Source organism: Chiloscyllium punctatum, chromosome 5 (assembly GCF_047496795.1).
Source record: "Chiloscyllium punctatum isolate Juve2018m chromosome 5, sChiPun1.3, whole genome shotgun sequence".
Classification (NCBI taxonomy): Eukaryota; Metazoa; Chordata; class Chondrichthyes; order Orectolobiformes; family Hemiscylliidae; genus Chiloscyllium; species Chiloscyllium punctatum.
The window spans coordinates 114,717,552-114,732,141 of NC_092743.1; the positions used below are offsets into that span (position 1 = coordinate 114,717,552).

Genomic DNA, 14,590 nt, shown 5'->3' on the forward strand with positions numbered 1-14,590 from the left:
TGTTAGCACCATGTCGAATGTCTGCAGGAAGTTTGTATGTCTTCCAGTCATTCTCTAAGTTATTTGCGACGTCCTGAAAGAACTTTAAAGCAAATGTGATTTCACAAAACCATGAGGATGCTACATGAACGAATTGAAGATTCTAAAATTTTCCCCATGACAGATATTGGACTAACCAGCTAATTTCTTGCTTTCTATCTCCCTACTTCCTTGAAGAGAGGAGTCTCATTTTGAAAAAGGGTTACTACACTCAAAACATTCTCTCTTTACAGATGCTGACACACCTGAGTTTCTCCATTTCAGTTTTGTCTTATATTTAATCATTGTAGGGAATCTAACCCTGTGGAAACAGGCCCTTCAACCCAGACTGACCCTCTGAAGAGTAACCCACCCAGACCCATTGCCCATAGTATTTGGTGCATTAGTCAGAGGGAAATTTAGTATAGCCAGTTCACCCGACATGCATATCTTTGGGTGCTCTGGTTTCCTCCCACAATCCAGAGGAAACCCACAGGGAGAAACTGCAAACTCCACAGAGTCACCTGAGGCTGGAATCGAACCTGGGATCCTGGTGCTGTGAGGCAGAAGTGCAAACCACTGAACCACTGTGCTGCCTAAAACTCATGCAAAAACTAGTTTTCAAAATCAACAATCATGAAATACATAAATTTATGGATTGAATAAAATTGACAGCTGTCAGTTAAGAGCTGTATTTTTCTGAATTTTAATTGAGCATTTACATCCATGGTAACCAAGGAGGTACTCAACAAACACGTGTACACTTTATCTCACCATGTTGGAAACAAACCCACATAGGTGTAACATTGACAAAATAATCAAATACAATTCTGTAAACCTGGCTTATTTAACCAGTTGGCCAATTGTTAATAATTTTAAACAACTTATTTTGGTAAGACCTGTCTATTTGATAGACTTCTTCTACAAACTTAAAAATTGTTCACTGAAAACTACAATCTAAAAAAGCATGATAGATGTTAAATGTATAATTATTTTGCATTACAACTGGAATACAAGTATACACTGATTTTAATTTGATAGTTTTAAAAAATCTTTTACCATTAAAGGCTGTGGTTGTTCATGTAATCACTCAATTCTCTAGTGTACTTTATAATTAAGGGGAGTATGCAGTTAAAGTTAAATTTGGATTCCATCAGGTTTCATTGTAGAGAAGTACTAGACAAAGAAATTGGAATTACTACTTTATTCCATTTTAAAGTACATTTAATGGTAAGATTACAAGATTTACAGTAAAGCTATAAACATTTGCTAAGAATCTAGTTTATCAATTTTGAATTTATACACTGATATTTGACAACCTTTTCACCCCCAGATTTAGGATAAAGGTATTTTACAGCAATTTAGATTAAATATTTTTACCATTCCTGCTGTAAAAAGACAAGTGGGCCTATGCAGAAATGAACAGAAAACATTTGCTGACTACTGCATATGTAGTCTTTTATTCAGAATTCCAAAATTACATTTGTACTGTGCTATGCAGATAAAGTTTTAAAATTGGCTTTAATCCTAGAAATAATCATGCCTTACTCTGATCCAGTTAAATATCACAAGTCACTTCGGATAAAACCAATTATGTTTTCACAAAAGTATTACTTATTTGTATCCTGCTCAAACAAGATGTTCAACAGATGCAGTTATCAAATTAGCTAATGTGTACTGAGAATGTAGGTCTGAATGGAAGAGATGGAGTTTTATTATTATGTGAATCAAAGTGCTGCCAAACAGTGATCTTCCCACAGCTACGTGTACTGAAATAAAATTATCCCAATCTCTACAATGTTGAGGCCTGGGGCCCATTAACCAATGTCATTTCATCAGCTACATGCGTGACACATCACAATGCAATTGGTTAGTGAAGCAGTCTGTACCATTGTTGAATACTAATTTTGAAGTATGGTCTTCATTTCAGCAGTAATAGTAGGGATGGTAGTGAGGTCATAGTATTTGCATCAAAATGTATTATTTCATGGGATCTTATATCATTTATTTCCAGCCCCCCCCCCCCCAACCGGCTTCCCTTTAACAGTTGGTCCAGGTTTAGACCTTTCTCTCACCTAGTTCCATTAACTTTGCTATTTTCAGTAAAGTTGACAAAAAATTAGGTAAATCAGGTTGTGTAGTGATTTCCTCCCAGAGCTCTTCCCCTATTTGGAGACTCAAGATCACAAGTGCAAGAACAAGTCACTTTCACAGTATTTCTTAATTGCAAAGTCTCATGTCAAAGGATAATGCAGCATCTGCAAAGCCGTTGTCCACTACCTCCCACTGAAGGTGGAGGGGTAACTGGGGCGAAGTAAGCATGAACCTTGATGTCTGGTAGATGGGCCTAGAAAGAGTGAAGAAAGCACAAAGCACTTCATACAATAATAGGGAAGCAGAATGTTGTACATGCTGGAAATCTGATTTATAAAAAGAAATACTGAACAAGCCCGATAGCTCGAACCTTGTTTTTCTCTCCACAGATGCTCTTTCTTATGAAACCTACCACTGTACTCCATACTTGCAGGTGTATTCTCACTACCTTGCAGGACTAGCATAGTTGCATCAGCATGTTAATTTTGTGATTTGTATACAAGGACCTCAACCCTCTCTGAATGCTAACATTTACTTTGCCAAAAAAATCCTTATTCCACCCTTTATACAAAAGTAGATAATTTCATATTCATCTATATTACTCTCCATTGTCATCTTTTTTGCACTAAGGTGTAAATGTCCAGTTTATCATCAATTATTTAGTGTTTGAATGTGAGATTTTGAGGGGATTTCATGATCAACTTGTAGCCAATTGCTTTTAAAAAGCAGGAGTGTCCTCATTTATCATGGGGTTTTGCTTTTCACTGGGACAGTTTATTTTTTAAAAAGTGAGGAAAGTTGTGCATTAGGCATTCAGTTTAGGTCAGTTCCCCCTTCCAGTCTTCTGACTCAATTTTAAACCTTTAAAAAGTGACTTGGCTACTTTGCTCATAAATCAGGTGGTAATCTAGGGTTATTATTTTTTATTACATACTCTTGTGCCTCAGTAGAAACTCAGTTTTGCCTTTGGTTCCTACTTGGACCATAACAATTTGACCTCTGGCTTGAACCTGGGCTTAGAACATAGAACATAGAACAATACAGCACAGAACAGGCCCTTCGGCCCACGATGTTGTGCCGAACTTCTATCCTAGATTAAGCACCCATCCATGTACCTATCTAAATGCCGCTTAAAGGTCGCCAATGAATCTGACTCTACCACTCCCACGGGCAGCGCATTCCATGCCCCCACCACTCTCTGGGTGAAGAACCCACCCCTGACATCTCCCCTATACCTTCCACCCTTCACCTTAAATTTATGTCCCCTTGTAACACTCTGTTGTACCCGGGGAAAAAGTTTCTGACTGTCTACTCTATCTATTCCTCTGATCATCTTATAAACCTCTATCAAGTCACCCCTCATCCTTCGCCGTTCCAACGAGAAAAGGCCGAGAACTCTCAACCTATCCTCGTACGACCTACTCTCCATTCCAGGCAACATCCTGGTAAATCTTCTCTGCACCCTCTCCAAAGCTTCCACATCTTTCCTAAAGTGAGGCGACCAGAACTGCACACAGTACTCCAAATGTGGCCTAACCAAAGTCCTGTACAGCTGCAACATCACCTCACGACTCTTGAATTCAATCCCTCTGCTAATGAACGATAATACTCCATAGGCCTTCTTACAAACTCTATCCACCTGAGTGGCAACCTTCAAAGATCTATGTACATAGACCCCAAGATCCCTCTGTTCCTCCACCTGACCAAGAACCCTACCATTAACCCTGTATTCCGCATTCTTATTTGTTCTTCCAAAATGGACAACTTCACACTTGGCAGGGTTGAACTCCATCTGCCACTCCTCAGCCCAGCTCTGCATCATATCTAAGTCCCTCTGCAGCCGACAACAGCCCTCCTCACTGTCCACAACTCCAGCTATCTTTGTATCATCTGCAAATTTACTGACCCACCCTTCGACTCCCTCATCTAAGTCATTAATAAAAATTACAAACAGCAGAGGACCCAGAACTGATCCCTGCGGAACTCCACTTGTAACTGGACTCCATGCTGAATATTTACCATCTACTACCACTCTCTGACTTCGACCGGTTAGCCAGTTTTCTATCCAATTGGCCAAATTTCCCTCTATCCCATGCCTCCTGACTTTCCGCATAAGCCTACCATGGGGAACCTTATCAAATGCCTTACTAAAATCTATGTACACTACATCCACTGCTCTACCCTCATCCACATGCTTGGTCACCTCCTCGAAGAATTCAATAAGACTTGTAAGGCAAGACCTACCCTTCACAAATCCGTGCTGGCTGTCCCTAATCAAGCAGTGCCGTTCCAGATACTCGTAAATCCTATCCCTCAGTACCCTTTCCATTACTTTGCCTACCACAGAAGTAAGACTAACTGGCCTGTAATTCCCGGGGTTATCCCTATTCCCTTTTTTGAACAGGGGCACAACATTCGCTACTCTCCAGTCCCCTGGTACCACCCCCGTTGCCAGTGAAGACGAGAAGATCATTGCCAACGGTACTGCAATTTCCTCTCTTGCTTCCCACATAATCCTAGGATATATCCCGTCAGGCCCGGGGGACTTGTCTATCCTCAAGTTGTTCAAAATGTCCAACACATCTTCCTTCCTAACAGATATCTCTTCTAGCTTATCAGTCCGTTTCACACTCTCCTCTTCAACAATACAGTCCCTCTCGTTCGTAAATACTGAAGAGAAGTACTTGTTCAAGACCTCTCCTATCTCTTCCGACTCAATACACAGTCTCCCACCACTGTCCTTGATCGGACCTACCCTCGTTCTTGTCATTCTCAGGTTTCTCACATACGCATAGAATGCCTTGGGGTTATCCTTGATCCTATGAGGGGCTTCCTCGTTCAAATGATAGGGACACTGTCTCTAAGCTAAAAACTAAGAAGAATGATCCATGTTCAGTCACATGGTTCTTCTCACTAATGGTCCTTTGATAGCAAGTTCTTATTTGACAAGATAATTATCACCATTTATTGTGGTGGAAAAAATTCTTGTGTATATATATATATCTTTCCCATAAATGTGATCAATGAAAAATACCTTTAATTTTAGATACTAACTAATGATTACAATATTAACCTGATCATAAAATGACTGGAACTAACGCAGTATACAAACTTCCAAAATTGAAGAAAATTGGATCAAACAGATTTTTAAAAGTACATATTCCCTTTACTGTAAATTATTTGGATGAAAGGACTCATTCAGTAAAAAAGAATCTTGGTGGTGAACTCAGTACTCTGGATTTTTTTTTTCAGGCATATTATCCAAATTTTACATCCTTTAGAATTAGAATGCTGAACATTACATTTTCTTCCTTTTTTTGTCACAAATGCCACACCAAATATGCATGTACAGTTACAATGTTTAAAAAGACATTTAGGAAGTACATGAATAAGAAGTGTTTGGAGGGGCCAAGTGCAGGCAAGTGGGATTAGTTTAGTCTGGGATTATGGTTGGCATGGATTTAATTCCAGTGTCGACATAGTCACTTCTAGTATTAATGCAGATAGAATTACGAGGCTGTGTCAAGAACAGTTTTAAATTTCTCCTGCTCTCTCTTCTAAACAGCTTTCATCAATAAAGGAAAACCATATTATATGCATCAAAACAAACAAGATTGTCAATTCAGCCATCATAATCAGGGTGGAATCAATAAATCTAGTGCAAAACAATCTATTTGTGTTATCTGCAATCTCTGATGCTGGGTCAGTCTGTTCAAATTAAGAACAGACTAGGGCACACTAATTAAACTGTGCACAGAGGAACCTCGATCATTCGGCATTCAATTATCCAAATATTGGATTATCCAGCAAGATTGCAAGGCCCCTAAGCTCAGCTAAACTAAGTTATCTGGCGTTCAATGATCTGGAATTCGATTAACCGAACGAAATACTGCCCGCCCGTGACCTTCAGATAATCGAGGTTCCTCTAATTATTTCCCCCAATGCATTTAAATTTGGTGGAGGATGGGACACCTTTATTAAAATGCTTATTCTTTGCAATAAGCACAACAGATCATATCAGGGAACACTTGTATTTATATATCAGACAAGGAACTGCAGATGCTGGAGATCTGAAATGCAAACAAATTGCTAGCAACACTCAGCAGATCTGGTAGCATCTATGGAAAGAAAGCAGAGTTAACACGTCTATTTACTTCTAAATATGTCAAAGAATTATTTTTGAAGAAAAGATTTTTATTATACTGCCCAACTGTTCATAGTGTTCAAATCGATTATCCAAATAAATTTTAGCAACAGAACCAAATGCAATTCCAAGTTCATTTTCGACACAATTTCCTAATGCACAATATATGACCCCTCCAACAGCTCAAAGTCTAATATTTGTGCTTCTTGACTGTATTTCAGAAAAGAGTCCAGAAAGTTTTATTTAAATGTGGCTGATGTCTCAGTTGACTACCAGCTATCAAGTTCATGTGGACCTTTACTGTACTCACACTAAAATTAAGGCCAATGAGTTAAAACAATCGTGTCAATACTTTAATTAGGTCTACACTTTCCAGGTTTGTAGATTTAAAACACTCAAATGTACTGCAGAAATTTGTATTGTCCATTATTTTATGTAACAGAAAATCAACAAGAAGTGGTTTTAAGTTGAAACCAGTCAATCTTTGTTCGGTCAGTTTCTCGACACATCACACTGTCCCTTATGTCTAGAAAATAAGGGACTAGAAATTCACTGCAGGCACTGTTGGATCGGTCACAATGCTTAATGTTCAATTCCATTGCAGTCAATAGTATTAAATAGGAGGCACTGGGAGCATTAAAGGCTGAGGGGTGACCTCAGAATTTTATAAAATCATGAGGGACAATGGATAGGAATAAATAGACAAAGTCTTTTTCCCTGGGGTGGGGTGTCCAGAACTAGAGGGCATAGGTTTGGGTGGGTGGGTGGGGGGGGGGGGGGGGGGAGCAGAAAGATATAAAAAGGGACCTAAGGGGAAAATCTTTCACGGGGGGGGGGGGGTGCATATATGGAATGAGCTGCCAGAGAAAGCGCAACATTTAAAATGCATCTGGATGGATTTATTAATATGAAGGGTTTAGAGGGATATGGCCAAGTGCTGGCAAAGGGGTGTAGATTAGGTTGGGATATCTGGTCAGCATGGACTAGTTGGTCTGAAGGGTCTGTTTCCGCGTTGTACATCTCTATGACTATATTCCAATTCTGCCTATTTTGCATCATCTTGAACACTAATTCCTTTATCTCATTTGCTGTCAATTTTAATTAGAATTCCTTTTCAATTTCTCCCTCTTTTGGTGATGACCTTTCAATCTCTTTTCCATGGTGACTTCAGAAAAATTATTATTCAAGGAGTAACCATACACAGACTATATTACTGTTCAGTAATAATCTCCCCTGAGCTGCTCTAAATAAACATACCACTGGCAAGGATGGTAGGAAACTCAATTGTCACATCAAATTCAGTTAGTGCGGAAACAAATTTACATTAGCCTGCTTAGCCCAACAAACTTAAGACCAGACAGACAATTAAATCAGACTTGCCCGGCCAATGTGGTCAGTATAACACCAGGTATTCAATTTAGCACAATTCTCAAGCACTGAAATTCAATCTGGTACACTGTTAGTCAAAAATGAAGAAATTGAGCCAAAATTGTCCTTTACCCTTATTCTTTTGATTCCTGCCCGAGTGACTTGCTGACAGTCATACAATTCTATTCTCTCCAGGTTGTGACAGTTCTTCAAGTGTTCAAGTGTCACATCAGTGATGAGGGGACAGTTGTCCAATTCTACAACCTGAAGTCTTTCATGGCCACAGGGACTGTTGCTTAAGTGACGGATACCATCATCTGTAATCAGTTCACAATGAGATAAACTCTGCAAGACAAAAATAACTAAAAATGTGATTTACATTACAAAACAGAATTGATGAAATATCAACAACTTTTATTTCCTTGGATTGCAAAAGTATATAATTGGCAAAGGTGTCACTTCACAGTCTGCTTCAGAAATACATATAGTTAGGAATATGTAATATTTACAGCTAAGAGGGCACCATATGCAGGTTCTCAGCAAGATCTACACAGCTAGTTCCATATGCCAGTTTCCTGCAAATATGCAACTCCCTTTTGAAAGCCATGAATGAATCAGTCTTCACCTGAAGGAGTGTATGGGGCTTTGATGAAGACAGAGGAGCAAAAGCATATGATCAAATACGAGGGAAATAGAAAGCAAAGACGGCAAAAGTGTAAACAAAACCAGTCCTATGTCAATAATTTTTCTGCCCCCACCTTTCCACATGACTTCGCATATGTCCTTTCTCCCTTTCTTCACAGGGTCATAACGTTCCCTATTTCTGTATAAAAGGTTGCAGATGTGAAATGTTAACCCAGCATTCTCTCTACGTATATGCAGCCATATCTGATTATTTCCAGCAGTTTGTTTTTATTTCCAAAGGTTTATGGTTCTCAGTTTGAGAAGCAACAAATAAGTTTCAAACAAATCATTGGAATTTCCTTTCAAATATTGCAAGACTAGACTTAGGAGAAATCAACTGCCTAGTGGTATTATCGCTAGACTATTAATTCAGAGACTCAAGCAAATGTACTGCCCCCTCGACAATGACCCCACCCTCCCATCACCAAACCATCATCTCCCAGACCATACAGAACCTCAGCACCTCAGGAGATCTCCCACCCACAGCTTCCAACCTCATAGTCCGGGAACCCCGCACTGCCTGGTTCTACCTCCTTCCCAAGATCCACAAGCCTGACCACCCTGGCCGACCCATTGTCTCAGCATGCTCCTGCCCCACTGAACTCATCTCTACCTACCTCGACACTGTCCTATCCCCCCTAGTCCAGGAACTCCCCACATACGTTCGAGATACCACCCACGCCCTCCATCTCCTCCAAGACTTCAGTTTCCCTGGCCCCCAATGCCTCATCTTCACCATGGATATCCAATCCCTCTACACCTCCATCCGCCATGACCAGGGCCTCCAAGCCCTCAGTTTTTTCCTCTCCAGACATCCCCAACAGTACCCTTCCACTGACACTCTCATTCGTTTGGCCGAACTGGTCCTCACCCTTAACAATTTCTCCTTTGAATCTTCCCACTTCCTCCAGACCAAAGGCGTAGCCATGGGCACACGTATGGGCCCCAGCTATGCCTGTCTCTTTGTTGGCTATGTAGAGCAGTTGATCTTCCGTAATTACACCGGCACCACTCCCCACCTCTTCCTCCGCTACATTGTCGCCACCTTGTGCTCCCGTGAGGAGGTTGAGCAATTCATCAACTTCACCAACGCATTCCACCCTGACCTTAAATTTACCTGGACCATCTCTGACACCTCCCTCCCCTTCCTGGACCTCTCCATCTCCATTAGTGATGACCGACTTGACACTGACTTTTTTTTACAAACCCACCGACTCCCATAGCTACCTGGATTACACCTCTTCCCACCCTATCTCTTGCAAAAATGCCATCCCGTATTCCCAATTTCTCTGCCTCCGCCGTATCTGCTCCCAGGAGGACCAGTTCCACCATAGAACACACCAGATGGCCTCCTCCTTTAGAGACGGCAATTTCCCTTCCCACGTGGTTAAAGGTGCCCTCCAACGCATCTCGTCCACATCCCGCACCTCCGCCCTCAGACCCCACCCCTCCAACCGTAACAAGGACAGAACGCCCCTGATGCTCACCTTCCACCCTACAAACCTTTGCATAAACCAAATCATCCGCCGACATTTCCGCCACCTCCAAAAAGACCAGGGATATATTTCCCTCCCCCACCCCTTTCCGCCTTCCGCAAAGACCGTTCCCTCCGTGACTACCTGGTCAGGTCCACACCCCCCTACGACCCACCCTCCCATTCTGGCACTTTCCCCTGCCACCGCAGGAACTGTAAAACCTGTGCCCACACCTCCTCCCTCACCTCTATCCAAGGCCCTAAAGTTTTACCTGCACATCCACTAATATCATTTATTGTATCCGTTGCTCCCGATGCAGTCTCCTCTACATTGGGGAGACTGGGTGCCTCCTAGCAGAACGCTTTAGGGAACATCTCCGGGACACCCGCACCAATCAACCAAACCGCCCCGTGGCCTAACATTTCAACTCCCCCTCCCACTCTGCCGAGGACATTGAGGTCCTGGGCCTCCTTCATCGCCGCTCCCTCACCACCAGACGCCTGGAGGAAGAACGCCTCATCTTCCTCCTCGGAACACTTCAACCCCAGGGCATCAATGTGGACTTCAACAGTTTCCTCATTTCCCCTTCCCCCACCTCATCCTAGTTTCAAACTTCCAGCTCAGCACTGTCTCCTTGACTTGTCTGACCTGCCTATCTCCTTTTCCACCTATCCACTCCAACCTCTCCTTTTTGACCTATCACCTTCATCTCCTCCCCCACTCACCCATTATACTCTATGCTACTCTCTCCCCACCCTCACCCTCCTCTAGCTTATCTCTCCACACTTCAGGCTCACTGCCTTTATTCCTGATGAAGGGCTTCTGCCCGAAGCGTCGATTTGGGTGCTCGTTGGATGCTGCCTGAACTGCTGTGCTCTTCCAGCACCACTAATCCAGTATTTGGTTTCCAGCATCTGCAGTTATTGTTTTTACCTAATGTTCTGGGGACCAAATCCTGCTATGGCAGATGGTGAAATTTACACCTAATAGCAATTTTAAATTGTATCTAATGATGACCTTGAACCCATTGTTTTAATAAAAATCTGGTTCACTATATCCTTTAGGGAAGGAATCTGCTATTCGAAAGTGGTTTGGCCTCAGACTCACAGCAATGTGGTTGACACATAACTGCCCTTTGGGCAATTAAGGATGGGCAATATATGCTGGCCTAGCTTGTGACACCCTCGTCCAATGAATAAAAAAAGGTACAATGCTTCATGAATACATAGAACTTAATAAATATAGCACTTTGAACATAATGAAATGTTTGAAGTCACTTTACAAGACCTTGCTGTTGGTAGTTTATATACACAATTTAGACTTGAATGATTGGGAAGGTTGATCAGTGGGTGCAGATGATATGAAAATGGTTAGGCTGGTAAATAGGGAGAAGCATATCCTTAACTTACAGGACAATATAGATAGGTTGGTCAGATGATGTGTGGCAAATTCAATCTGGATAGGTGTGACAAACGTGATGAAATTGGGCAGGACAAACAAGGCAATGCAATACATAATGAATGGTAAGACCCTGGGGATCACAGAGGGTCAGAGAGACCATAGTGTGCAAATCCTCCAGTTCCTTAAAATAGCAGGACAGGTTGATAAAGTGGTTAAGATAGTATATTGGATACTTTATTAGCTGAGACAGAGCATTTTAGAGCAGAGAAGTTATGCTGGAACTGTATAAGAAGTCAATTAGGCCACAACTAGACTACAGTCTGCAATTCTTGAATCCACATTTTAGGAGGGATGTGATTGCACAGGAGATTTACTAGAATATTGCCTGGGTTGGAGAGTCGTAGTTATGAAGAAAGATTGTAGAGTTGAAAGAAAGTGTGGCACTGGAAAAGCACAGCAGGTCAGGCAACATCTGAGAAGCAGGGGAGTCGATGTTTCAGACACATGATGAAGGGCTTATGCCCAAACCATTGACTGTCCTGCTCCTCAGATGCAGTCTGGTCTGCTGTGCTTTTCCAGTGCCACACTTTTTGAATCTTGTTTTCCTTACAGCAGAGCTTACATAATTGAGATGAATTGAGGGGCACAGACAGGACAGAACTGATTCATCTACCAAGGGAAAGAAATGATAGATTTAAGGTAAGGGGCAGAAGATCTAGAGGGGCTGATAGGAAATTCATTTTGCCCAGAAGGTGGAATTCACTGCCTGAAAAGAGCAGCTGAAGCAGAAGCCCTTGTATCATCTTAATAATATTTTAGATATCAATTCCTTACAACTTCTTACGAATACACCAAATTTGAAATTTAAACCTCTGCTCTTATTAGGATGCTTCAGTGCTCTCCACACTTGCTGCAAGACCTCAGCTTGATGAAAACCTGCCTGTGTAATGCTGTCAAGAACAACAAATTGAATTAACCATAGTAACCTCTAAAGCAGGAGGACTATTGCACAATAGAAGACAAAATTTAGTTGGTAGTGACTGCACCCTCCAATCATCTGCAACGAATTGTTCTGCACAACTTACCCATGCCAGGGTGATTGCAAACTTGCAGTTTAATTCAGTTCAAATTTTATCCAACATTTTATTGATCATCACATGATTCCTTTCAGAGTGTTCTTTTAAGAATAATATTAGGAGGAATGATCAAATAGGTTATGCAACCTCTAAACAAATTGCTTTTTTCTTCTGATTTTCATTGACTGTTGACATTAATATTTGTCTAATGCTGATTAGAAAAACCAGACTTTGTGAACGGAATACAATAATGTTATTACAAATCGACTCACTTAAAATCTAAATTTCAATAGGCTCCATGTCAACTTTCATTTGTGCCTTTTTCATAGATTTACTCAACAGGCTAGGCATCTCTCTGAAAACTAAATCACTTTAGATACGCCTACTGCAGTTATTTTACATGGAATTGCAAATCTCTTCAGCAATCTTAATGTGTTATCAAAGCTAAAGGAGGTGGCATTTTTAGGTTCCTTGACCTTGCATTAATCTTAATTACTGTACTTAATGAATTGGGAGAACAGTTAAACCAATCTGTGCCTCATACTGTTGAAAAATGAACACTGAAAACTAAATGCCAATATCATTTTTTTTAAAGATGATTCATTATTTTCAAACCCTTCCTCAAAATGCATGAGGATTCAGCCTCTGCCTCTCTGCTCCTTTGGAGTTCACATCTCCAGAGTTCTAAAGATTCATAACAGACCTGAAACATTAACTCTTTTATCTCTACAGAGATGCTGCCAGACTTGCTGAGTTTCTCCAGCATTCAAAAATAAATTCCAGTAGTTGCAGTACTTTGCTTTCATCCCTGCATCTCCACTAATCAAAATGATCAATCAAAATGATACAGTCTGTTCTGCGAAAACATGGTAGTTCTTGTACACCCAGTGTTATACGAAAATCGCACAATATCAGCACCATTTAAACTAAAGGGGCTGGAATTGCATCACAACCTATTCATGCTTTAAAAGTTTGCACTTGAGACACAGTACCGCCAATTCATCAATCACATTACAGCAAACTCACATTAACGAAATACGTGTCATAGCAAAACACAACCTGTATTTACGTCAGATCTGAAAGTACTCATTAACTGTTCCTTGGGTATTATGGAATTTACTTATTCCATCATTGCTGCTCAAAATCTGTTATAATAGCCTGATTTGCTAAAGGCATCATTCTGCCAGTCTTTAACCTTTGCATTATATTAACACTAGTTTCTCAGATCTCAACCATTTTGAAATCTGGCTATCATACACTCCTCTATCTCGATGCATCATGGGCTGGTTTGGCAATTGCTCTTCCCAAGACTGCAAGAAACTACAGTCATAAACACAGCCCAGTCCATCATGCGAACCAGCCTTACATCATTGATTCCATGTATACTTTCTGCTGCCTCAGGAAAGCAACCAGCATAATCAAAGACTCCCCTACCACAGTTAAACTCTCTTCTACCCTATTCTGTCAGGCAGAAGATATAAAAGGTAGTATACACTTATGAATAGATCAAGAAACAGCTTCTTCCCCATTATCAGACTTTTGAAAGGAACTTTTGAACAGATCTCTCACTCTGTACCTGTAACACTATTCTGCAGTCTGCTCTGCTGTCCTGATGCACTTTGTATGGTACAATCTACCTGTGTAGTATGGAAAGCAGCACCTTTCACTATCTAGGTACATGTGACAACAATAAATCAATTATTCTTTGCATCACCACGGAAATTCATTGGTTCCAAGACGACTCAAGGAACTGTTTCCACGAAAATTATTTCAAGATCGAAATCTGATCCAACAGAATTTGACCCTTCAAGATAAACATCAGTTAAAGCCAGCAGTCAGTCCAGAGGAGACACCTCCACACACACCAATATAGGAGGTGAAAGAGGAGGCCACTCAGCACATCAAGCCTACTTAATAAGATCATGGCTGATCTGATGACAATTTCATAGCCCGTATTGCAATAACCTTTTGCCCACATGCCTTTCAATAATCTGCCTCAGTCTGAAAAATATTTCAAGACTCTGCTTCCACTGCCTTTGCAGGAAGAGTTTTAACTACTCACGACTAAGTGAGTGAAACAAAATGTTCTCCTCAGCTGTTTTGAACAAGCAATCCCTTATTTTTAAACCGTGACATCCTAGGACCAGATTCTTCCACAAGGGCAAACCTCCTTTCCACATCACCCTATCAGGATACCTCAGGTTCTTCTTAAGCTACATCAGAGTTTATGCATGGGAAATTATGTCTCACTAATTTGATTGAGTTTTTTGAAGAAGTAATGAAGAGGATTGATGAGGGGACAGCAGCGGATGCGATCTATTTGGAAAAAA

At 41.0% G+C, this 14,590-nt stretch overlaps 1 protein-coding gene across 1 annotated transcript in view; it reads right to left on the bottom strand.

The window, feature by feature from the left end:
- Positions 1-710: 710 nt before the first annotated feature.
- fbxl2 (F-box and leucine-rich repeat protein 2) overlaps positions 711-14,590 on the bottom strand; it is a 180,947-nt gene continuing 167,067 nt past the window's right edge. Inside the window, exons 16-17 of the mRNA XM_072569603.1 lie at positions 7,757-7,969; positions 711-2,365 (exon numbers count right to left, since the gene is read on the bottom strand). Of these exons, the coding sequence (XP_072425704.1) occupies positions 2,258-2,365; positions 7,757-7,969 (321 nt within the window). The 3' untranslated portion in view covers positions 711-2,257. The remainder of the gene's footprint in view (positions 2,366-7,756; positions 7,970-14,590) is intronic.